We start from the raw sequence: 26,323 nt of genomic DNA, 5'->3' as shown, positions 1-26,323 counted from the left end.
GCCAAATACAGCCATGTAATTACATCAGGATTTCAACTTTAACTTATTCAGTTTCATTTAATAAGACAGCAGTCTTTAGTTTTCACCATTGCAAAAATGTGGGAAAAGTTTAAGCAAAGCAAGCTGATGATGCTGGCCAGACTGTGAACAGGCCGATGGGAGGAAGTACACCAGGCTTTAGGAAGCCCAGCTGAACTCCCAGCTCCAGCTCCCCCGGGTCGCAAAAGCACTCCGCTGGCAAAAAAAGACACAGGTCTTGGTAGCATCAAGTGTTGCCCTCCCTACATGCAAAAGCAGTCAAATCTGATTGCGAGGAAGCGCTCAGGTGAGTTAAGCAAACAAGACCTTAGCCAAAACCTTTGTCTTTTCCCCGTAACATTCTTTTCGGCTTTTCACACAGAAACACTAAACTGAGGGAAAAGGAGGTGGGGTGAAAAAAATTAATCCCAGGGTTACAGCAGATGCTGTGCTATTAGAAAAGGTTATAAATCTGCCTCCAGTTGCTTGTCATCGCTGTGTTGCCCTGGGGGTTATAGCCCCCTCAGATCCGTCAGTAGATTTCTTTGCAAGAGGAGAGCCTCTAGTCCTCCTCCTCTAGCCCTTTTTAGCCCAAACGAGACAAAGTCAGATTAAACTGTTTACATAGCTCTTTCCAAAGGCTGGGTCATTTGGCCAGAAATGGGTTAAGGATAGTTCAGGAGAACAGCTACAGGTCCCAGAGATTAACCTGAACAGCCAGAAAACTGGCAAGGAGCAGAGGGTGGGCCAGGGCAGCGACCTCGCCTCTTGGCAAGTCTGGATTCAGGAAAGGGCTTCTGTCCACAGCCCACACCAATACATTCACGCTGGTATAAGCCTCTTTGCTCACATCTAAAATTTCCGGTGAAAACAACTTTCCTAATGATTCTGAATCAGGTTTAAACCCAAAATGAAAAAAGAAAAACCTTTACTCTTATTTTGAAGTTAGCATCCTGGTGGGACATGTAGTGGTGATTACAGCAGTAACACCAGTGGAAGTGCTCCCACACGCCACCCCTCAGACCTCACAGACACAGTCAAACAGCGACTGGACTCCTCTCCAGTGTTAACTAGGTGACTTACTCCAGCAGGATGTGAACAACTGATTAACTTTTAATACATTCATCAGACATTTTGAGCCTCTCCCTTTTCCTCTATCACGATGGATGCTTCCCAAAAATCACTCCATCTGCTTTGGAAAGCCCCAGCTGAGAACACAAGCAACTTCAGCTCTGTTGCATCCCTGGTAATACGAGTGAACGGCCGTCTCACCGAGAGTCTGACCCAGGAAGAAAGAGATAAAAAGGGCTGTCTGAAGCTGGTGGCTGGCTTCCATCCGAGGAGTACAGTTCACCGTCTATTGCTCTTGTGACTATTACTGAACCGGGCCAAGAAAAGCTCCCAAGTTTTGGCACGTCTCAGATTTTCCAGTCTGCACAAAGTCATGCCAGGAACATTTACTGAAGCAATTTCTTTCTTTCTTTCTTTAAAGACTCTAATTATGCACCTAACAATGTCGTAGAAACGAGTGTTGTACAAAAAACCTAGTACAGTTCAGATACAGTTTTGCCGACAAAAGGATTAGAAGCTTAAGGCTCAGTGTTAATATTCTGAACATACTGAAAGGCACAGAGTGCAAACTGCAGCAGAAACAGAAGAAATATGAGAGGTTATCACTTCCAAAATCTGGAAGAGGGGAAAGTGCACGGGAAAATGCCATGCTGATCTTACTAAATGGCAGTGATGCCGCAGAGTGGTAATAAGAAACATTTAGAAGGAAACAACATCAAAGCCGTCTCCGAATTGCAAGCAGCTTGCCTTCAGGCACAGTCCACTCCCCAGAAAACAAGGAGGTCTAGATACCCCAGAGGGTGGGACACTACCTGTGACGAACTGATGTTCACCACTCGGCAGCTACCAGCAATAAGGAATCAAACTGAACCCCAAAACAAGAGTTGTCCGAGGTGTCAATTTTCCCTGAAACCAGACTGAAACCTCAGTCATCACTCTCAAGTTTTGCTGAACTTAGACTGGAACTGAACCAAAACATTCACTGGTTTGACACCTGGACCATTATACCTGAAAAGAGTCAAATCATTCATTTATCCATTCAAGCATGAACCGGTCTTTAAAAGCAATTTTTGAACATCATAGCTGCACATTTTTCTTTCAGTTTGCAGATGAGGCACAGAGACACGACAGTACTTAGACTTGGGAAGCCATCCAGGTACTCTGATGAGGGTACATTAGGCAAAAAGCAGGATTTAGCACTGTGACCATTACCATAACGCTAGCAGCGCCAGTGAAATCGGAAATCAAGGACCAAACACATCTTGGCTATATTTCTCCGGTCTACTGACTCCAAGAGGCTTTTCTCAGACCAATGCCACCGCTATTTAGCTGTTACTATCATTCATCTTCTGGATGCGCTGCTGTGCACTTCCTTCCCACAGAGGTTTTGCTGTAGATTGACCAGAACCAGTAAAGGTTTATTTAGGGTTCCTAAGAAAGTGAATAAAACCAATCCGGCTTTTTCAGGACAGCGCTGGAGAGGATGCGTGGAAGTGCTGACTACATGAGTATGTCACGCCTCGGGAAGAAAGTGTATTACAATATTATCATGTACGGGCAGATGTGAAATGTTAGCCCGTGCTACAGCTCAGTCCTGCTCCCCTGGGTTTTCACAAGAGCCGCGACCAGAGATACAGCTTGACAGTGTCTGCTTGCAACTGCCCTGTCTCCCCTCTGCTCCTCACGTGCCCCAGCGTTCGCACCGCTCGTCCCTCGCCGAAGAGCTTTGCTGAGGGGGCCGGAGCCCCAGTGTTGGGCTTCACCCCGTCCCCTCGTGCCATAACGCGGGCAGCACCATCCACGGGTGGGAGGCAGAAAGAGGGAACATGTGTAGGAAGTCTGGTGTGTTTATGCTTTTTTTTTTCTTTTTTTCTTTTTTTTTTTTTTTGTGCAGAGCCAAACTGTGATGCTCTAGGGTGGGTCTCTCCATCTGGGAGAAATATGTGGGGAGAAAAAACGCAGGCGGGGAGGACGAGCTGCCCCCCGAGCGGGACCCGCTTCCCTCCAAAAGCGGCTCGGCCTCCCTCCCCAGCCCAGCTTGAGTTCATTTTCCTCAAATCACTTCCACATTTCCCCTGCCGTAATTATCAAATATTTTGTTTCTGACCTCACTTTTACGGAGGCCGCCGCAACCCGGGAATTCAGGCACCGTTTGTTTTCTGTCAACAGAGCTGGGGGGTTGCGAGTTGGGGGCTTTTGGTGGTTTTCAATGTCATTGCAATAAAAGAAAGGAAGGAAAGAAAAGGGGGAGAGGAGGAAAGATGGGAGGGAGGGAAGGGGGCTCCCGGGGGGCCCCGCCTGCGGCAGGCTGGGGGGCCCGGCCCGGCCGCAGCCCCCTCACCCCCGGGGGGGCCCGGCGGCCCCGCAACTTCCCTCCTCGCCCCGGTGCCACCTTCCGCGGCCCCAGCAGCCCCCCCCGGCCCGCGGCGAAAAAACCCCGGAGACCCCCCCAACCCCCCCGGGTCCCCCCCCCGCCGCCCCCCTCCCCGGCCCGCCGCGAGGGGCCCCGCGCTTACCTCAGCTCGCAGGCGGGCGACGGCCATGAGGGCGCAGAGCAGCGGCAGAGTTTTCCAGATCTGCAAGAGAGGGGGGCGGTGAGCGCGGGGCCAGCGCCGCCAAACTTCCCGCCGGGCGGCCCCGCTGCTCACCATGCTGCGGGCGGCTGGCGGCACCGGCGGGGCAGGAGGTGAGGAGGAGGCTCCTTCCCCGGCTCCGGCTCGCTCGGGAAGGGAAGGGGAGGGCTCCCCCGCACCCCGGCCCGCCAGCCCACGGCTCCACCCCCGGCCCGACCCCCGCCTCGGGGCCGGCTCCGCCCCGGCCCGCCGTGAGGGGGCGGCCCCCGCCCCGCGGCCGCTCCCGCGGCCGGGCCCGTCAGCGCCCCGCGGGGCAGCGCCCCGGCTCCGGAGGGCGAGGGGCGGCCAGGGGGCTGCCGAGGGGCTCGGGACCCCGGCCCAGCGTGGGGCTGGGGAGGGGGGTGCCGGCCCGCAGCGCCCGGCCTCGCAGCTTCGCTGCCCGTGGGGGGCCCTGAGCGGCGGGGACAGCCTGGCCAGGCGCAGCCACAGCGCGCCCCTCAGGGGGGTCGCAGCCGCCCCCCGCGCTGTCGCAAAACGGGGGAAACTGAGGCACGGGGTGGCTTCTCCGTGCGGGAGGAGCCGTACAAACCGTGCCCCTGCGCCAGCCCTGAGGCCGCGCTGAGGTCCCGCCCGCGGCTGCAGGTGCCGTTGCTGACAGGTGGAGGGAGGTTTGGAAAGGAGGGCTGAAGGCCACGGGTGTTAGGGCCTGGATGGCACTGGCTGAGCCCAGCACCCCACTGGGGTGTCGTGCGAGGCACAGAGGGACAAAATCCTGCCCAACATGCCTGGTGGTGCTCATTTGTGTATAAAAATCTCTTCATCTCCGAATTTCGGAAGCCTCCGCCAGCTGGAAGGCAGGACCCGACAGCGCAAGAGGGGCTGATTGCTCTGGGCACGTACAGAAATCTTTGTTACAGCAAGCAACGCCATGGCACCACTTGTCAAGGGCTTGTGCTCAAGTTTTGAGGTTGGTTGTAACTAAAAATGACACCGCTGGCTTTGAAATCCCATCTTGCCCCGTAACCAAGCATGCCCATAAGCCGTCTTTATCTTCTTGCCCTGCTTTATTCTATGCCCACAACACAGGCAGGCACCATGGGAGATGCTGGCGTGTGTCCCCTCATCGTTCACCGAGACCAAAGATCATTCCAGCATCCCGCTGGAAGGAGGAAACTCTGGGGAAGGGTTACCCTAGATCAGCCCACATCTGGTCTGTCTGTGGCAGCTGTGCCACTTTCCTGTGCTTCCTCAGGCTTCACTTCCTCACTCTCTTTTTAGGACTACTGTTACTAATTTTGCATTTATAAAGCATCCTCCCCAGCAAGTTCTGCTGCTGTCTGTACGTGGTACTAGCCTATAAATCTATCCTGAAAAGAAGTCTAATTATTTCACTGCTGATGCCAACCGATGTGGTTTTCATTGTCTTTTTTTTTTTTTTAAACTCACCTTTCACAGTGCACCTCTTTGTTTTGGAGTCATTGATTGCCTTGCCTCATGACACAGCACAGGCAGAGCTATGGCTGAACTCAGCTGGCCTCTAGTTTGCAGAAGCACGGTAGGATCAGGTTCACCCTGAGTCACCCCGATGCTAGTGCCACGATAAGAAACTAACAAGTGGCAAATGATAAATACGTTTTAAAAGATTCATCGATTTCTCGCCTCTTGACACCTGGCTCTGTGCAAGTGATGCTGCACAGGAGGCTCTCTATTTCCAGAGGGTAAAAGTGACTCATACCACTCGGGAACTGAGCACTAGTAGGGGTCTCCCAGCTCCTGCGTTCCCTCCCTGGTACCATGGGCAGTCACCTCATATAAGTGTGATTACCTACGGCACTGGCTTATATAGGACACCAGGAGCACGGGTTTTTGTTTCTGTGTACTCAAAGGACTGAATTCGAAACACAAGGTAAAGGATTAAATCATCCATTCTGCGTTGGCGTTTAGGTACACAAGCTTTTTTCTTCAAGTTAGTTTTTATCATGTGGAAATGGTTAGAGGTGAAAACCAAAAAGCATCTCATGCAAGCATCAGAGAGCGTTACCACAGGAGGACAGGCACCCGTGAGGGGAGAGAGGCGTTTGTACAGCCGCCCCCTTAAATCAGATAAAACTTTTGTGCGAGATGAGGCCTGAGAACAGTCCTTAGCCCTTTGCTGGAAAGATGACAGTGATAGAGCCAGAGTTGTTTGTGGAGCGTGGGTGTCTGCCATGTCAGGAAATGTACTGAGGCAGGGAAAAGGTGTCTTCTCTCTTCCGTCACAGGCAGCGCAAAACAATCTTGGCACAGACACCAGAGCCTTAACGCTGTGTACAAAGGCACACATTTTATAACCAAATACACAACACCTGACAAACCATTCACTTGTATTCCAAACCTTCACCATTTAAAACTGTAAACTGCAAAGGAGCAGTTTATACTGCCTGAATGCATAAGAAGTAAATCTGCCGGGAATCTTTGCTCTTTCGTGATGGACCTATAACAGGGAGCTTGAATCAGAAGCACTAGAACAAGGGGAAACAAGCGCATTTACAGTTGTGGCTTCAAGCTGTGGCTATAATGGATGTGGTAATTTATCATTGCTGGCTACACAACCAACGTAGTATCATAAAAAAGCTTTCAGCTAAAAGCTTCATTATAATGGTGAACGACGCCTGCTTGGAATTTTGAAGGTTGCAATGCTCTGGTGGGCCAAAGAAATTGGGAATCATTGCTGTACAGAGGAGATGTTATTCTATTACATGCATCAGTATTTCATTTCTGCTGACACTTACTTTCCAGTCACTGGTACTTCTATAACAAACATTTTGTTGTACATACAGGATCGCAAATTTTGAGATAACATACACATACGCCCAAGTGGCCATGCAACTGAAATTCAGTAACAAGCTGTTGCCTGAGAAGCAGAAGTCTGGACTCATGCAAGTGTGTATCTCATGGGTGGATACATTCTCCTGTATTTAATAAAGTGCAGGCTGCAGCTGAAGCTTTCTCCATTCTTGGGACGCTGTCAGCATCCCTCCCCTGGACTCTGGTGTCTCATGAGGTTTACTCTGAAGCCGCAGCCTCCCCCTTATTACAGCATGTGCACACATATACACCCAAGGTGATTGTGTAAGCCTCATTTCCCAGGGAAACGAGGCTAAACACGTGTCAATACATTACTTCTAAAGCTCTCACCCAGCCCTTGTGGCTACACCATGATATCACCCTCTCCACATTACCTCACTCCCACATCTCCACGTCCCACATCCCTCACGTCTCCTCCTTCACCCCTGCCATACGAAACATCAACCCTAAGGGATGGCGTTGTGCTTGCAGCATTGTGCCGAAGCCAGTGACTGCCCTGCCTGCGCTGCATTTTAGGTGACAATTCAAGAAACCAAGTTGTTTGGCAAGTGGCCTTCATGATGGGGCAATAATCCATCCCACTGAAGAACAGGAAATTTGCAGCGACATTATTTGGTGGAATTAGGAAGCTGGGTGTTATTTTTTGAATAGGAAATGCCTTAAGGTTGTAGCTAAGAAGGCTTAGCTTGTGTGAGACAGGAGACTTCTACATCATCTTGAGCTACGTGAGCAGTGACTCCTCACGGACCAGAGTAGAGGTCTGCACCAGCACCAGAGGAAAGGCTGAGGGACACCTGGGCTTTCCCAGCAGGAACAGGCCAGGACTGCAAGACATGAGAGGGAAGCCTAGAGTGGGGTTACACCCACAAAGGTGCGGGCGTCAGACCCGAATGAATGTGAGGGTGACCACAAGGTTGGCGTGACAGTCCCCCAGGCTGTCACACATGGATCATGTGGACATCTCACCACCTTGGGTGAGAACTCAGGCCTGTAGCAGCCTTCTCCAGGCATCCCCTGCCGTGGCAGTGCTGACTTACAGCACCCCCAAGAGGGTGCCGTGTCCTGACCCCCCCCGAGGAGCTTTACCAGCACCTTGCTCTCAGCCTGTGAGCGGGGAGCAGTGGGTCAGCAGGACGGAACGGTGCAGAATTAAGGAGGCAGCTTCCTAATTCCCAGAATTCCTGAATTCTGGGAAACTGCTGGATGACTCTCGTTATCCCAGCTTCTGAGCTGCAGCACACCACCCAAACTCTTTAAGTTGAAATAGGATGGGCCTCTAGCGTCTGTGCACAGCTGGGTGAGCTAACTCAGGTCTAAGCCTTCTCTGGTTCAGGGAGCGTGACTCAGGAAGATACTTTTCCGGCCAAAATTCAAACTCAGGTAAGAAGTAAGTGTGGTTAACCATGATGTGAGGATATACATGACACACAGATATGTTAAATCTCCTTTTTTTACAGTGCAGTTATTTCTTACGTCCATTTTACTCTCCTGTAGTTTGGTCACCTTCCAGCCTGCACTTTGTTAAATACTGCTGGTTTTTTCTGTTCTTCTAGCTCTGCTTTTTGCTTTGTTTTCTCAGATTTTTTAATTTTCTTTCTCACTGTGGTTTCCCCATTCCTTGCTCCTGCCCCACACTAATCGTGATGGCTTAAAGGTCTGTTTCAGACCCAATGTAGTAAAGTGCTGCACCTTCCCCCTCCCCATGCCCACCCCCACCCCTACCCCCCCACCTCCATCCAAAGTCTTTATTTTGCAGGTTTTACTGAGGATATTGCTAACCAAAGGGCACACAAGTCTGGCACTGGCACTAGCAGGCTATGTGATTTGTGTAAAATGCATTCTTTAATGGTTAATGCATTTGATGGGCTTTTGAATATTCCATTAGCTACAGCAGTAAAATGTCTAAATACCTTTGACAGCCTGGCCCTTAAACTTTACCCCCGGTATCCTTTATTCAAGGTGAGGTTTTCTAACCTAAGACAAGCTCCCAAGGTGTCTTTTCCTCACAGACTTCATCCAGCCCCAGCAGCCAGGTGCAATAGCCCAGGCAAGCCGTGCCCACCAGGAATGGGCCCAGAACTGCACCCACGTCCAGCCTGTGTAACCATATCCACTCTGCATTTGCCACAGCCTGGCCAAGGGTAACTCGACATTCACTGTGACTCATAGACTCAAACTACGCTTCGTCCAAGTCATAGTGCGAGAAAGGAAAATCTGTCTCAAAACCTCAGTGTGGAAACACTCCCTCCATCCTGAACAGCATAACATGCTTCTGCCTCAGCATGTTCCTTGTGTGAGTTCACTCCAGCCACCGCCAGGCCGTGATGCGGCACAGGTAAGTGAAATACTCCTGATTTTGACTCTGCTATTGCATGTGCCCTTTGTAAAGAGGCTGAGGGCACAGGGCTTGTTCAGCCTGGAGAAATGACCCTGTTTGGAGCAGGAGGATAGACTAGAGACTTCTGAGATCCCTTCCAAACCTGGATTATCCAATGAACTTGTTCTGTCCTATAAGTTTGCTGCTGCCTTCAAACTACAAGCACTCTCACAAAAGAACTCTTGCCCAGCCAGCAGACTGGTACTGACCCCTTAGGATGCTACTAGCCCATGGCCAAAAGGTCGGAGCTGACAAATCCATTGGCTGTCCTCTGGAGACAAGGTCCTGTCAGCATTGCTGTGATTCCTTACCCACCATGAACGTGGCTCACACAGCTGGAGCAGTAGCTGGCATGAAGGAAACAGAGTTCCCAGGCAGACCCATGGCCCCTGGAAGCCACCCTTCACCCCCAGGTGGAATAAGAGCTGCCCCAGCTGCCAGATGTGTGCCTCCACCATTCCGTAGATGCTCGTTGGTCACAGAGATTGGATCATAGAGACTGCCCAGCCCATCCACTCTGGTGTAGAGGAGATGTGGCTTATCTGCTTAGAAAAGCAAGAACCTTATTCCAAATTTCATTAGCAAGACATCTGTACCCACAGTTATTTTGTGGGGTCCTAGCCTACGTGTTGCTGCCACAACTTCTTGGATTGGAGTCTGACCCCAGAAAGCCCCTCAGAGAGGTCTGGTAATGCAGCAGGCGACTGCAGGAGTCAAGCAAAATAAGCCTTAGGACTGGCATCAAGGTAAGGTTTGATGTCCATCATACAGGCAGATGAATGGGCCTGTACAATTCATAAGATGGATTTCCTACTGTGTAAAGCTACATCACAAACCAGCTTGCAGGTCCATACTGCCATGGAGATACACTTCAAGGCAGAGCCCCAGCTTGCCTCCACACCTGCTAACGTCACATGCACTTCACAGTGCAGACTGTTAAATATGACATTATTCTCCAGAAGTGAGGAAACAATCATCACTGCTTTCCACTTCCTTGCCCATTATCTCCCTTATTTTGCAGACACATTCACTGAGAAGTTGCTAAGGTCGTTTTTGGCGGAGCACAGAGTCAAACCCAGGACTCTTCTGTGGCTACATGAAATTTCATCTGCTTTGTCTTTCTGCATCGCTGAGCTACAAAGGTCTGCTTGGCTCTGCCATGTTCCATGCAATAAGCCCGAGCACCCCAACAGGCTGTTGCTGTGGAACAGGCAGTTATGCCCCACCAACAAATCCTGATTCACACAATTATGAGCACTTTCTCCATCAGCTGAAACAGTAGGGGGTTTGTGCTCCTGAATGTAGCAGGAAATCAACCCAGGATGTCTTGAGCTCAGGCACAGGCCATTATAACCTATGAATTACATCGCAACAAAACACAAGTGTTCCACATGCCACTCACTTGTCTTACCTCAGTCGCTGCCGTCACACAGGGGCAAGGTTAACGTTCGAATGAAACACCCAGCAAAATTTTCCAGAGGCATGTTAACACCTGCCATCCTGCTGTAAAGAAGCAGGCACTCTCTCTTCACCAACCAAGGGTCATCACTTGTGGCTTGGCTGTAGGACCCACAGCTTTTACTACCAAGTCAGAGAGCCAAATGCCAGAAGAGCCAGAGGGCATTTGGAGGGGATGTGTTGATTATCCCCCTTCCCACGCTCTCTCAGCAATGCCCTTCTCCCCTCCTTGCAGCATTTGAACCCCCCAGCAGATCCTGGCTCTCAGTACTGTTACAGGACTGTCAGAATGCATCTCGAACTTGCACTCTGTAGCCACCTACTCCTTACCCTTACATTGTACATATACAAAAACCTCTCATGGACTGTGCAGGTCAGGTGTACGGTTCAGAGGACACAAGTTCCTGGCTTCTCCTACTCACACTGAATAATTTTGCTAGCTATTTCTCATCCTCCAAGGATGGGCAACCCACTAGCATGGAATGTGCTCAAACACACTTAGCTATTTGTCCCAGCCCTTGGCAGAGCCTGGGATGCTTGCTAGAAGGCGTTCAGGAATTTTGCTGCTCAAAATTTATTTGAGCTGTGTGAGTAGTGCCTGGATCAATGGGGGCTGGGTGTGGAACAGCAGCTCTGTGAGTCACCAGAAGTCTGTGAGACCAGAAGGAGAGGTCCACACAGCCTTCTTTAACTGTAGACTGTTGCAATGTTCAGTACACAAATTTGGGATAGCTGTTCTGGTGGCCTATATGAGAAATCTCGGGAGTTGGCAATGTAAGTTTGGACAGCTGATCTAGGACACAAACTTTAACTCAGGAACTCTTGTAAAATGAGAAACTGCTCTGTTAAGCAAGAAAATGTGCAATGTGTTAGTAAACACAGCTCACCCTAGAGACTAGCTCTTGTCATTGCTTAGCAATGCTATGAAATCATTATTCCCCTCCCAGCCCTGGGCTAGGCAGTGGAAATCAAGGGGGTTTAGTTTTCGTCCATGCAGAGGTGCAATGCTTGTCTTCAACCAGAGCTATCATTGTGTAGGAGGTGCTAAGCACCCTCAGCTCCACCGCAGAGGCTAGCAAGCGCAGGTGCCGAGCACCTGCAAATCAGGCTGTCCCATTAGGTTGTAAGTGTGGAGAAAGTGTCTGTCCTTAAGACACTCATATTTGAGTATTTTGGCGTTTAATTGCTGCAGCCAAGCTGCCCCCGTGGGTCAGGATTTATGCCAGACCTTTGACATGTGAGAAGAGGATAAAGAGCTGTAAACAAAGCCAATCCAAAGGAAAAAGTAATCGCTTTCAACCTGTGTGGGAGAAGAAAGATTTAGGATTGGAAATGTTAGTGACAAAGTGCATAAGAATCTGTGATTGCAAACTGGACAAGTTGTCCCTGGAGAATGGAAACTGGAAGGGCAGGGTGGGCAAGTACTCACTATCTCTGGGCCAGTGCAGTGCTGCAGAGACCACTGAATGACATGAGATGGTGAGGCGAAGGAGATGAGAGATACCTCTCTGCCGGAACAACAGACTGGAAGAGATGAGCAAAGCAAGCCATGAGCAAAAGGAAAGGATGAAAGCACCATCAGAGGGCTTGGAAAGGGGGACAGGTAGGTTCCAGCTGGACAGCACTGATTTGGAGGGGCCTGCCTGGCACTGAGAGGCTGAGGGAGGGGACAGATTCATGATGGAAGTGTGGCACCTCCTCCTCAAATCCCAGCTGGGCAACCAACACTCGCAAGTACATTGACTTTAAAACTAGGGCACTCCCACCTTTAGAAATGGAGTCTGCTGGATCTGAACCTTTGACTGTGTTTAAATGTCTGTGCCCGTGAGTTCCCACAGCAAGAGGTGCAGCCATTTAGCCATAGCTCTGGTAGAGTCCAAAATGTTGAATAAAACCTCTCCACTGAACCCAAACCTCCAGTATCTTTCACAAGCTTGCATCTATCTCCATGTAGCAAGGTACGAGGTGATCTGCTCCACACAAAACATCTGGCTCGGCAGTTCTGGCTCCTGTGGGTGCCAGTTTGGTGGGAGAAGCTCGGCAGGCAGGTGACACAGGCAGGTCTGGATGGAGCCGTGTCTTGTAGCTCTGCCCCCATGCAAAGCTGTGCATGATGTACCAAGATCTGGCCAGAAGCTCTGGGGCAGGGGTGTTAGAGGCCTCTCCCGCCATCCCACTCCCCAGGAAATGCAAACCTGGCATTGGCCTGGCTCTGAGTTTGTGTCAAGCCTGGAAATGACAAATTAACATAAGCTGTGAATTTACATACTTTTCAGCCATTTATGGCCTTGTCTGCGCCTAAATAAAAGCCATGGTCCCTGGAAAAATTTGGGCCCATTTGTCAGTGAGGCATTCCAGAGAAAACATCACGTGTTCATTTCATGAAGTGAAATAAGATCTTTGTTCTGCACGCTTTTTTCCCCGCCTTTTTCTGAATGAGGCAGTTTTGTCCAGGGATTACAAGCCAATGTTCCAATCCCTCACAGACGTTTCCCATTATCAGAGCTGCCTCTTGTCCTCCACATCGTTTTCCACAGGACTCCTGTAACTTAGGCTGGGAAATGAAGCCAAGAGCTCAGAAGAAAGGACCCTATTCCAGGCTGCTGACAAGACTGAAAAATGCTGCAGGGTGTTGGTGGGACCACCCAGCCTGAAGCATCCTCAGCAGGGGAGCAGCTGAAAAAGATGCTAGTGGTGGGAGGATGCTCACTGTACTGTACAGCCGTTTGAACAGCTTGGTAAATTAACTTCGATGACGTATAATCACACTGGGTGGAATTGGCTGTCGAGAGTGGTCGTAGACAACTGCAACTGATGATTAACTCTGCAGTGTACAGCACAAAGGGCCTTTGTGTTGTGCCCTTGAGACCTACTCAGATTTTGTGAGACACCCCTGTCTGGGGGTCAAATTGCCCTTGCTGTAGAAAACTACCAAAGGGGGGGGTGGAGGAAAGGAAGGAAAACTCAAGTAAGGCTTTCTGTTTGGATTCTTCTTCTTCCCTCTCAAACCATCATCCTCTGCTGGGGGGGGGGGGGGGGGAACCACATATGTGGAGCTGGACCACCCACTTACTGCACAGACCCGAGCAGCTCCCTTCCTGCAAACACAAACCAGCCACTGGAATGGCATCAGGCTCTGCTCTGCACACGCCCTAGCCCATCAAGCTCAGCTGCAGAGGAGGTCATCCGGCTGGAAGGGCCCATCTGAAGAACCCATGAAGCCCCTTTCTGCATCCTCACATAACTTTGACATCCTTGGGGTCTTCTGCTGAAGCTTCTTCAAACATGATCTCATCTCTGCCCTGAGAAGGAAAGTTTGCAATGCCTTATTTTGTGTTTGTGAGAAAGTTAAGAATCCGCTAGATGAGAACTATCCAGAAATGAATTTAAGTTCCCTACAGCATACACTTAGGGCCCCTTCCAGCCAACGTAACTCTAGGAACTGAAATAAAGCTACAGCAGAGATGTAAAACATACAACCACATCTTATATTGCTGCAGGAAGATTTGCCAGGACTCCTCTGTCAGCACCCTAACCAGGAAGGACTGGGGTTCTGTTGATCCATGAGCAAGGGCTGCCCTAGGACAAGGGAACTCTGGGCAGAGATATACTATTCCCAGGGCTGTATTTTGCATTTTATCAGGCTATTCTGGGAAGAAAAAGGCATAGGCAGGCCTGGTTTCCAGGATCAGAGCTCATGACCCCTACCTTTTGGACCAGACCTCATTTCATCTGGCTTGATGAGTTTGATTTATTCTCACTTGCAAGCCCCGTGATTTCAGCAAAAGTCTCACCAACTCCAGACAAATGCTCCATGCACCTGGTTAGATGGTGAAAGATGGAGAGCAACTACTTCCTTGGCAGCTGTTTGCAGAGCTGAACTGACTTAAAGTGAAAGGGATGTGGTCTGAGCACTCTGCTCCATGGGTATTTGGGTGGTCCTGCAGAGTCACAGGAATGCTGTCTCGGGAGTGATCTTGGTGGCCGTGTAGTTCAGCCTCCTGGACCTAAAGCAGGGCTACCGCCAACATGCGTTTGGCTGACCATGCCTCTGCCTAGCCAAGTCTTGACAGTCTCTGCAGATGGGGAGTTCATTACCTCCCTGGGCACCTGTTGCAGTGTCACACCACTGCCCCAGTGAAGCCTTTAGTGTTCACCCACCATCCCTAAACTTACCCTTACCCCTTCCTGTGTCCCCAGACATGGGGTTCTTTGGTGTCTGTGGGGATCTCCATGTGTAGGAGATCAGTGATCTAAAATGGAGCTGTTGTCTGCTCTGAGAAACCTCCTGGAACCGCATAGATCTTGGCCATAGATGACCTAAGTCACTGCCAAAGACTCTGGTGCTACAGTCTACTCGACATTGAGAATTAGCTTGAATTTAGGCTATGGCTCCAAATTAGGAGCCATGGTCATTATATACTTTTGTATTCAGGCATTAATAGTGTAAACTTGCTGCAAACCTAAAAACAATCTAAAATGCTGACTGAAAATGCATAACTAACTACATTAATTCTTTTCTACAAATCCCTTCACTTGCATTTCTTTCGTTAATAGTGGATAAATAGGCATTTGGCTGCACAAAGCCACCTCCTGCTCCCATTCTCCTGCACTGACCAGGCATAAGGTTAGTTCAAGACCTCTGTTTTTTGGGGGGGTTGGTTTTGGTTTTGTTTTTTGAGCACAGATACAGCAAAGATAGGAAATGGCAAATTTAGCTAAGACTAATGGTATACTGCTTCATCTAGCTGATTTTCTCTCCCCTTCGGGGATCATATCTTGTTCATTTCTTGCAAACATTGTACTGCAATGGTAAGGTAAACAAAATTAAAAACAACCTAGTTACATTGTTCGGTCATTGCAAAGATCAGACATTTTCCCCAAAGCAATGGTGATTTTTCTTTGGCTGCCAAGAAACACTGCCCGAGTGAAATCTGTTCTGAACAGATGAGACACTCTGGTAAGAAGGTGATAGATCATTTGTCAGTTCATACATGTTTGAGGAGAGATACAAGACGCCCAAGGAGAGACACCAGCTATTGCAATCTAGAAGCAAGAAGAGGGAATAGGGAAAAGGGGGGAAAACCAGAAGGAAATACTGATGTTTGTAAAAAAAGGTGACAGAACTGAGGCACGTAAACTGGGAGAATTCGGATCTGGAGGGATGCATCAGAGAGTGTGAAGATAGGACAGTTGGTAAAATCCATGGAAAGGAAAGAATTAAGTTTTATCTGTCCTTCAGGGAGAGAGTGATACCTGGTGAAGTACGAGGATAGTTAACAGAATGAGATCACACATGACCTACCTGCACGGGATCTTTTTCTTTCATAGAAATAGTGTTTTCTTACATTTCAACGTCTTAATCACTACTCTGTGGACAAAAGTTTGAGGCTGGGGTCTTGCTGTCCTTTCGGGGTGCACAGCGCACATGCAAGAGAGCCACGCTGATATCCAGGGAGCTCTGTCAGGCGTAGCCTGGAGGTACAGCCCTGGCAAAGCCGTTTGCAGAACACCTTCCATGGCTCCCTCAGTTCGGGAGGACACCTCTGATAACACATTGGTGAGGCGGAACAAGAGCGGGGGGTATTCACAGATGTTTTTGATCCTGGGCAGAGGCTCAGCTTCTGTAAATCTCAGAAACACTGGACTAGGCAGATAGCAAGACAGCAGAGGGCACACTGCAATCACTGCAGGTACTGGTTGGCTCCGGAGCAGCCTGTGGTTAGACCATACAGCAAGCGCACACAGATGTCTCCTGATGTACCTGCTCAGGGAAGAAGGTGAGTGTGTCACCCAGAGGAGACAGACATCAGCCCACAGAAAAGGAGAGGGAAGAGAAAAGCACGTGGGGAGCAAGGGTGTCCTAGCTGAGGTGACAGCACACAGGCTGGTAGAGGCCATGTGTGGAGGTCTTGAGGAGCAATGGATGTGAGGGGGTCACTTGGGGTTTCACTGCAATGCAACAGACAATCTGAAATAACCTTCCGTGTCCTGATGGTTCAAAGCATTTCAACTTGGCAAGATTCTCATCTGTCCTGTCTTCTAAAACAATAAGAAAATCCCCAAACCAGCACAAACAACAAACCCACAAGCCGTGGTACCAGATGGGTACCCACTAAGAACAGCAGTGGGGTTGGAGCCTTCACCAACAGGGAGTGACAGCCTCTGTACGCAGAGCAGCAGGAGGAGAGAATGCTGCCCGTGTGCTGACAGCATGTCCCACCAAGGCTGGTGGGCAGCAGATGGGTGGCTGCTGCCCAGCATTCCCAGTGACAGCATGGCCCAGCCCTAGCTTCCCAGTCTGATTCCTTCATTGCTGCCTTGCCCTGGTCCTTCCTGTACCCAGGGCTGGTTTCTCATCGCAGTCCCATTTTCTCTCTGGTCACTGCCTCCAATCCTCAGAACTGCCCCCTGCTTCCTTTCTCCACCTAACCCTAACGCACCTGCCTACTTCCAGCTTTGAGGCTCAGTCTCCTTCCTCTTCTCCCTGGTATTCCCCCAAACATCCATCTCCCGCCCCTGGCTCCGTCCTGCAGCTCCTTGTCCAGTCACCCAACCTTCCCAGTCTCTTTCTTCAGGCTTTCCACAGCCCCTCCACCTCAGCTGCTTCTGGCTGTGTCTCCCCACCCCCAGTCTGATCTCCCCCAGTAGCTCATATCCTACTGTTCCTGTCCTACACATCCCTGGTCACCCTTTGCCACCCCCAGTCCCTGCCTCCTCCCTATTTTGGGCCCAGGAGGCTTGTCCCCAATACAATCCCTTCTGGTCCTTGCCACGGTGTTCTGCAGTGCAGCTAAATGCCTTTCCTTCTCCAAGCTTCTTGAGCAGCTGGCAAAGGCATCCGAAGAGCATAGAAATAACAGGCTCCCTGCCTCTAGCTGGGAATCAAACTGGCAAACTCATCCACCCTGTGAAGAAACTCATGCTGCTGTCCTCACCCAAAGCAAAGAAGCTCAGAGCTGGTACCCACGTACCCGCCCAGCGTGCTGGAATAGTGAAGGCCATCTCAGTGGCCTTCACCTGGTGTGATGACATGGAGATACGGACATTGTAGTTCCTTCTCAGACACAGCTCCATTGTACCTTCTTATCCTTGGTTGCTCAAACAAAATATTGCTCTGTAGTGGAAATGCCTCATTTTAGTGTTTGTGCATGGAAACATAACAAAGCAAAGCCCTCTCAAGACAACAAGCCTTGTATCCCTGGGAAAAGCAATAGATGATCTATGCAGAAATGTACATCCTCAGGTCATCTCCTGATGGGACATGGGAAAGGCTGTGAAACCTGGTGGCTGAAGTCTTGTGTTTCTAATGAAGGTACTTAACATCAACTGACCTTCCTGACAGACAGGTAAGGTTGCACCAAAGCTTCCCATCATTTTACAGCCCTGTGGAGTGTAGAAAACACAAGTTAAAGCCATTTGTTTCCCCTTCCACACTGCTGGCAAGGCTGATCTCAGTAAAATAAAGGCAGAAGGAAGTGGGTTGGAGCTGGGAAGGCTGAGTACAGCAGGAGAGAGAAAAAAGTTGTGGCTAAAGAGTTCGGCCAAGGCTGGGACAAAGGAAAGGAAGAGGAGGAGGGGACAGACATTTTTTGGGAACATACCAGACTCCATCTGGAAAAATAACTGCTACTTCTCCCCCATAACAGCCTTTTGGAGCATTTTCTGCAAAAGAAAAAACATTCCAATAGGCACAGTTTTTTCTTTCCTTAGAAATCTGACTGTTGGTAGAGCCAACAAGACAACCCCTCACTTACAGCGTATTACAAAACCCTGTCAGCTCCCAGCTGCCAAACATTCACCGTTTGTTTGTACTGAAATTTTCCATTCTTACCCTCCGTCTCAGACATGTATTTCCTTTTAAGTTCTTACAGAAATAGCATCTTTGCTTTCTGAAAATGGTCTTGGGAAAAGAATAGTTTTAACAGCACAGACTTGTTTTTCCAACCATTCCAGAAAGGAGTAAGAATTCAGGGAGCTGAAGCAAGAACTTTAGATGAGAGACAAGTCATCCCCTTCATTTTTTTTCTTTCAAGATCCTCAGCTGACCGTATCAGACCCCTCAGGAAAATGTGTTTGGATTTATCAGCCCAAATACCAGTCTTTCTGGGCTACAGCTAACTGGTTGCTGTGGCCAACCGGTAGAAATAACCAGTGGACCCTGGCTGAAAACTGGATCCTGATTCCTTTGATTTTACAGAGAAGTTCACGCTCCTAAGTCTTGACAGCCTGGCACATTCCTTTGGATAAAATAAAAAAGCTCCTCCCCGACCCTTTTGTGACTTTCTTGTGATACTTGCCGTGCTGAGGCAAGACTATGAAGTCTGGCAGGCTACTTAAGTCAGGGAGACAGAGATAAGTTACTTTTTTTTTTTTTTTTTTTAATGTGGTCTCATGAAAATCTGTTCAGATTTTGGGTTGAAGTACAAAATGTCACAAATTTCCATTTCCCATCTGTGACTGGCACAGCACAGCTTGTGGTTCTGGCCACTTGCCATAACTCCCTGACAGTTTTACTGCCATGTGCAAGTTCTGGCCCTGTGTCCTGCTCCATCACTTTCCAGAGAGCTTCAGTCCAGCTGATCTATTGCCAGCAGAGAAGATGGGGCCAAATGTGATACAGGGAAACTCTTTGATGGCTCATGTCTAGGTGTGTGTGTATTTCTCTCCCAACCAAAACGAGGTGTTGGATTACTAGAACATTGGCCCACAGTATCCATGTACCCAGCAGGGGCTGGTATGGACTGGATGAGTGGACTGCAGAGTGAGTGAAAAACAGGCTGGACAGGTGAGTTTAAAGCGTAGAAGTCAACACTCCAAAGTGTAACAGGAAGGCAGTTATGAGTAACATTCCTCAGGGGGTCAATACCGGGACCCATACCATTTAACATCCTCACCTACAGGAGGAAAAAGAGGCAGAGAACTCCTTAACGAGTTCACAGATGATATTGAACTCGGCGAAGTGGTGGCCATGCTGGAGGGCAGTGCTGCCGTTCAGGGCCTATGTAGGCTGGGGGAGCGGGCTGGCAGAAACCACATGAAGTTCAACAATGACAAATGCACTTGCACTGCTTGCAAAGCTCCCATTCCCAGCAGAAGCTGCTGGTGTCTAGAAAACACCTTTGCAGAAAAAGACCTTAGGCTCCCAGGAGACTAGTAGTTGAACAAGGCTCAGAAGTGCACCTCAGCAGCAATTTAGGCCACATGCACACTGGACTGCAGAAGCAAGAGAGCAAGCCAAGGGAAGGGTTTATTTCCCTTTATTCAACAATCATGAGGCTGCATCTGGGCCCTTGTTTCCAGTTCTGGTCTACCCAGAGCATGAGTGATATTGATGTGCTGAATGCGGTCCACCAAGAAGATCAGGGATCTGGAGCGCTTAATGTACAAGGAGAAGCTGAGGGACCTGGGTTTGTTTATACTGGAGAAGATAAGGTTGTGGGGGACCTGCTTGCTGTCTTTGACTAAAGAGAGGGTTATGAGAATGTCAGACTCTTCACAGAGATCCAAGCTGAAAGGATGAGAGGCAATGGATGTAGTTCTCAGCAAAGGAAATTCCAACTAGATTTAACAACAAAAAAAATGTTGACGGATTTTTTTGGCAGTGTGAAGGGGTTCAGCATTGGTATTGATGCCTAGAGAGACTGGGGAATCTCCTCCCTTGGAGATTTTAGGACTCATCTGGCCCTGAGCAGCTCTCTCTAACATTAGAATTAGCCCTGCTGGGAGTGAGGGGTGGATTAGAGACCTCCAGAGGTTTCTTCCCACCCACGCTGCTCTCTGATTCTGTGAATATGTGCAACTGTAGGACCTCACAAACAACAGGACTGAGATTTGCTTAAACAGCCGGGGTTTTATAGTTGTGGTTTGCCTAGGGTAGGAGACAAGCACATGGCTACAGCTGGGTAACCCATAACTCAAAGGCACAAAACTTCACACAGCTCCTGCTGTCTCCAGCATTCAACTTGTACTTGATGAAAGCCTTGATTTTCAGAAAGTAAATATGGAGCATTCATCCCTCCCGCTGCTAGTTTGTGCTGCATCCTCGGCCAGTGCTGCATGGTCACCTGTCTGCTGTGAGTAATCTGGTCACTGGGTCTCACAACCATTCTTGCCAGAGTGGGCTGAACAAAGTCACCTCAGGGGTTATAACCTGGAGTGGTTAATGCATATTCCCAGACTCATTCCCCTTGTGTGGCAACCATTCTGGGGATGTGGACCCCCTTTCCCACCAACTTTGTCCCCTAAAACCAGTACCTGAGACATCTGAGCCCCCTCAGATAAGTAACCCCAATCTCTGGGACCTCAGCCTGTAGATACCTGTTGGCTAAACCCTTCAAAGACAGTGCAGCAGGATGAAAACAGAAGAAGTTTCACAGGGGAATTCCTTAATCTCACAAAACAGCTTACATTCCTTAATGTCCTAAAATGTTCACACCACAGACCTTTGGAAACCACAAAAGCCCCATGAGGCACTGATATTTTTGGTGAGCCTGGCACTTTAGGATGGGCCAGGACCAGCTTGTCTTTTGCAAATGCAAAATGTGCAAATGTGATGCTGCTTAGCCCAATCTTAAATAAAGCTCTCTTTTCTCCTCCCTGCATGCTCAGGTTGGAGACTGAGATTGCACAGTCCTGCTGGCCATCTCCCTCCCCTTGCAAAATTGAAGTATTTCTGTTAGGGTGTGCTGAAAATTGGAACACAGCTGGGACCAATGCAAAATATTGTTTGGTGGTCAAAGGGAAGATAAAACCCTTACCTCTTTCTTCTGACACCTGTTCTAGCTGAAGAGCCATCCTTGCTTCAGTGTTTGTTTGTTCCCTTGTGGAGGTGTGGGAAATTTGAGGGCTTCATGTTGGCCTTTCAGAAAAACATAGGAGTTGGCAAAGTTTTTCTTCTGTCTTTCAGTCTTTGGTTCTAGCTGGGTGACATTTTCCATCTTTTGGTCTGAAACCACAGGTTTCTTTGAATTAACCAATGTCAAAATTCATAGAATCATAGAATCATTTAGGTTGGAAAAGACCTTTAAGATAATTGAGTCCAACTGTAAACCTTACACTGCCAAGTCCCACTAAACCATGTCCCTAAATTGCAGGAGTCAGTCTGACAGTTTTGATACCGCATCAAACGCCCGCAGTCTTGCACTGTCTTAGCTGCAATTGCCCTCAGCAAACAGTGATCAGCTGTTTGAATTAAGCCAACATTTCAAGCCTTCCTCCCACCTCACGGCTCAGTTCATCTCCACTCACACACACGTATGCAAACAAAAGGAAACAGGATCCCAGAATCACTTGCCGAGTCTCTCTTAGAATTCACCTCCCCACGTTTACATCCCATCTACAAATGGAAAAAAGCTCAGAGCACGATGTATGCTGCCATTCGATTCAAATAAGGGGCAGCTGGAGAAGGTAGTGGACAGAAGAGGAAGAGCTTGCCATTGCATTTGAACTCTAGTGTGTCATTTAGTGAGAACAGCCCATGTGGTATAAATGGCCTCCCTGCTAGTGACCACATTTCTCAGGCCACCTCAGAAATTGTAGATGATAACAAGTATTAACGGTACAACAATTCTGTGCATGTCTCTGATGATAGCTGGCTCCCAGCTCCTCATGGTCCCCACACACAACACAGTAATCACACAGACAGCACATGACATCCCAGGGGCTTCTCCTGAAACATCTCATCCCACTGTCTTTATCTGAAGAACTGCAGGCATCGTTGGATACCAAGTGAATACCGCCTTCGTGGTGTTCAACGCAGTGCCAGAAAAGTTGTTAGGTAATGGCATAGCCAAGCAAAAGCTACCTTTTAACAATAATTCATGGTAAGAAGGCTGTGGCATCTCTTCTATGGAGTGCATCAATTGTCAGCTGCTGCCAACAACACAAACAACGGTTCTCTTGCCATCTTGTTTCTGTTTGCTCACGAACGCCCAGTATTTCCTCCTTTCTCCCTGGGCTTTCACACCATGCCAAAAAATTACATTTTGGTTTGCTTTCTTTTTATAAAGTGCTATAGCAAAATGCTCTCTACCCATCTTTTTTCAGGTCCTCTGTATCCATTTTGCTAGGAATCACTGTTTCTCCTTACCTTTCGGCCTTAGTCTTTTCTCTGCAGACAATGTTTTTTTCATTCCAAAAGTCTGTGATAGCCAAGGAAGCTTGTTATTCTTGTGCAGGTCACTCTGCTCTCTTTGCTTCTTTTTAAAATCCAGCACATCCCACACTCTGCTTCTCTTGCTATTTTTAATAACTTATTTGTAGACATTGTTAAGTGTTGGACTATCACTACGGATTCCTTCCTCAAACTCTTCCTCCTTTTTTTTTCCTATTCTGTAAGAAATTTCAAGAGGGAAGATATGCTAGAAGAACTTGTCTTCCCTTGTTACAATTTCACTTTCAGATTGAATCTTTCTAGTTTTAGAATGATGTGCTAATGACTTGGTGGTACAGGAGCATGAGGCTTGTGAAGAACATCTCCTGGGGGACTGTGGATCACTTGCCACGTTAGCCTGGGGTCCAGGACGTGCCAGAGAAAACTCTGACATCCAGACAATGGCAAACAGGTGCTTGTCTAGGAACACAGTTTCGCAGCACTGGCTTCAGTTCATCCATACGCTACCAGAGCTCCCTCCTACTACTTTAACTTTCTGACATGGTATTTTCTTGGCTTTTGCTGATTTAGCCTGATTTCCAAGCAATTGCTTTGGAGGTCTTGTTCAAGGTTTCCTTGCCACTACCCCTTCTTAGTTTTCCTCATTTATACCCTTTCCCAATTCATAAGGCGTGCATTTATGCTGCTCATGGTATAAATATTGATAGGTATGTCAATATTACTTGTGCAGCTGCTGACTTCTCGGGGGAAGTGCTGTTCATTAGCTGCTTTCTTTATTTTGAATTAAATCTGAAGTCTCCTCTTTCTGCAGCGTGGACAAAATAATTCAGTTTCTCTGGTGGATTTGCATTTTGCTGTGACTCAGTTTCGGGCTGCACTCTCTGCTGCCTGTAGGTAATGCTATTAGGGGGGGGTTTGTCATGTTTTTCATTGGGTCTGTCATGCGTAAGAATGTCATCAAGAGCGACTCCCACTCTTCACTGGCTTTGTGTTATTTCATGAATCTTTTGGGGGTTATCTCCAGGATAGGCAGCATTTTAAGAGGCAGCCACTTGAAATGCTGTCTTCCCAAAGTCATTAACACCCTGCTTTTTTGGCCCAGCCTGAGCTGCTAGTGCCCAGATGGAGCAGTTAGTACATGAAGTATATTTGCTGTAGAGAGCAGATAGGTGATCTCATCCTGGGTGCGTGAAGAGCAATTTTTTCTCTTACTGCTTTCTTTGTCTCTCAATAGTCTATGCAGCTATAGATTATAATATGATATAATCTCTCTTTCCCTGTGGTTATCGAGCAAAATCATTCCAATATTTCTTCCACCCACTTAGCTGTCTTCAGCTGCGGCACAGGCTCTGCCCCTCAGTCTTTTCTGAGTCTTGCCAGTGGTGGGTGACATGGTGCATGTTCTTCTGGCTTCATAATTTTAGGCAGCCACTGCTTTCTTGCAGGGAGGGGTTGTACTGGCCAGGGAATCCCAAGGGAGCCTGGGGTGTCATCCCCAATGATTCCTGCTGATTCAGTTCCCCTGCAGCAGAGGGGAAATAATCCATCATCCCCCACCACAGCACAGCTCCATTGCTGGACAAGTGCCCCTGCCCCAGCCTGGCAGCCTCAATGAAACCATGGCAGGAAGCAGCAGTGCCCAAAGTGATGAGGCAAGCCCGAGGCTCAGCTGGGGAGTCGAGACCCCGAGGCAGGCTCAGGGCTCCCATCAGCAGGGTACCCCTGGCATGAACACAGCCATGGCACAGCTCAGGCGGGGGCCAAGCGTGAGAGAGCTGTGACTTACAAGTGGTTCCTGGGCTAAGGAGCAGGGACTGCCCAGAAAAGCGTCTCAGCAGAGCTATGCAGGGGATCCTCCACAAAAACTTCTTCCAATTCTTTTTCCTCACCAGCTCTGACCAGCTAGCTGGTCTGGAGCTGCCAGCCAAAATGCTAGAAGGTAGAGAGTGCACTCAGGGCCCTGACAAACTGTTCATGAGGTATGTGTTTTCCACTCCATCCCCTGCCTTCAAAATCCAGGAAAACATTTGTTTCTCTCTACTGTGAGGCAAGCTTTAAGATTTTTTGTCAGATTTCAGGGAGTGAAGGCTTTTGGTACCAGGATTAGGTTTGTTGGCATTTCTATAGCACAGAACTGGAGACATTTGACATGTTGACGTACACCTGCATGAAACACTGCATTTCCCTGCTGTGCCAAATGCGAGTCTCTGCATCCTGCCAGTCTCACAGAGCTGTTCACAGGGTGGCTTGGGCTGTGCTTCTCCTTTACTCTGTCCCAGGGTGGTGGCTGGCCTGTGCCCCCACGGGAAGATACAGTGTCAACAGCGTGTCTTCTAAGCCCTGTTACCAGAATTCGAGATGCCTCACCGCTTTTCTCCTGCTCTGCGCCATGTCAGGAGTGCAGTGTCACTGCTGCTGAATTGGTGTCCTCAGAGGTGCTCTGCAGTCACACGTGTGGGTAGGGCCAGGTACCCCTCCACCTGCTCCAATGACAAGCTCTCGCCTGGACTCCAAAGAGCCAGGCCTGCTGGTTGCTTTGTGCAGTGCAATGCGTCTCACCGACATCCTGCTGACATCTCTCTGCTGCACACTTCGCTTTAATTGCTGGATGTAGCTCGGGCCCTCCGCTTCCTCCCTCCTCTCTCAGCAATGCCCATGGCACTCTGCTGTCCTTGGCTCTCTGTTTTATGGGGTACCACCACTCCACATTCTTCTAGATGCCTGTGCTCTCTGACCCCCTTCTGTTCAAGTGCTAAATAGCTCTTCCGTCACTAATTTTCTCTGTGCCCCTTTCTGGTTTGACCCTGTTAAGACCTTCTCCTTCAGCACACCATTGCTGCCTGTCACAGCAGTTTTCCTTATAGCCTCAGCAACCCACTCACCACCAGGCTTATCCTGCCAGTTTGGTTTTTTCTCCTGGATAATATGTGTTTGGGCAGAAATGTTTTCTTTTGGAGAGCTTCCCTACATGCGCCATTCCCCTCCAGACCCCTGGTCACACTCTCCTCCTCCCAGGACCCTGCTCTCACCCTCTGCCCTTGCAGACATCCCCTGTTTGTGCTTCCCCCTCTTCAGGAGCACCCATCCAAGCTCTCCTCTGCTCCAGTCTTCTTCACTCCATGGCAAGGAGCCGTGGGGACAGCTGGGGAGGGGAGTCAGCAAGTTGGGGTCCAGATCAGGTCTGGGGGCAGTAGCATCCATTCCCCATCACATCCCTCTGTCCACACTTTGTTATGCTCTGGACACCTTATTTTGCACTTTTTCCCTACCAGCTCCTCCCATCTGTGCTTTGCTCCCTTCCAGTCATTTCCCTCTGAGCTTGCTTTGTCTCCTGTCCATTTGCCCTAAGTTTCTTACCAGTTCTCAGCCCACAAAGCGTTCAGCTCCAGCCCACCTCTTTTGCTGTCTTTCCAGAAATCCCCCGTTCCCCTGCTCTGCTACCCTCTGTGCCTTCCACTTATCTCCTGCTCCCCTCTTGTGCCTGCATTTCTGCCCACTTCAAGCAGGGAGCCAGCATCTTACCGCCTATTACTCAGAGGATATTTACGTGTGGGTTGCCAGCAGCCAAAGCCATCCTGCTCCTGCACCTCTCCCCATCATTGCATGGCTGGGCAGCCACTCAGAACAGGACACTCACCCTGTGGACATTTCCTCTCATGCCAGTTCCACGTGGAAGGATAAGAGGTGTTCAGAAGCCCCCAAGGGAGCAGAAGTGAAGTGGGACAGCCCCTTTTGTCAGCACTGCAGCATCAGAGTAGCTAAAGAGGACCACACCCCACACCCCAGCACCATCAGTGACAAGGGGATACTATTTGGTTTCTTTGAGCAGCCTGATGACTGTCACAGGTCTGCCTTGCAGGGAGA

The 26,323-nt window shown here is 49.2% G+C and overlaps 2 protein-coding genes across 2 annotated transcripts in view; one reads left to right on the top strand and one right to left on the bottom strand.

Annotated features, from left to right (window-relative positions):
* Positions 1-3,886, bottom strand: part of FSTL1 (follistatin like 1) — a 53,803-nt gene extending 49,917 nt beyond the window's left edge. The window contains exons 1-2 of the mRNA XM_080391219.1: positions 3,738-3,886; positions 3,606-3,665 (exon numbers count right to left, since the gene is read on the bottom strand). Of these exons, the coding sequence (XP_080247345.1) occupies positions 3,606-3,665; positions 3,738-3,740 (63 nt within the window). The 5' untranslated portion in view covers positions 3,741-3,886. The remainder of the gene's footprint in view (positions 1-3,605; positions 3,666-3,737) is intronic.
* Positions 3,887-3,973: 87 nt separating this feature from the next.
* The window catches only part of LOC308065351 (uncharacterized protein), a 46,870-nt gene continuing 24,520 nt past the window's right edge, over positions 3,974-26,323 (top strand). Inside the window, exons 1-2 of the mRNA XM_080391218.1 lie at positions 3,974-8,844; positions 18,381-26,323. The exon at positions 18,381-26,323 is cut by the window's right edge and continues 24,520 nt beyond it. Of these exons, the coding sequence (XP_080247344.1) occupies positions 25,401-26,323 (923 nt within the window). The 5' untranslated portion in view covers positions 3,974-8,844; positions 18,381-25,400. The remainder of the gene's footprint in view (positions 8,845-18,380) is intronic.

This window comes from Falco punctatus (genome assembly GCF_963210335.1).
Source record: "Falco punctatus genome assembly, chromosome: 6".
Classification (NCBI taxonomy): Eukaryota; Metazoa; Chordata; class Aves; order Falconiformes; family Falconidae; genus Falco; species Falco punctatus.
This window is presented reverse-complemented; position numbering and strand designations above follow the sequence as displayed.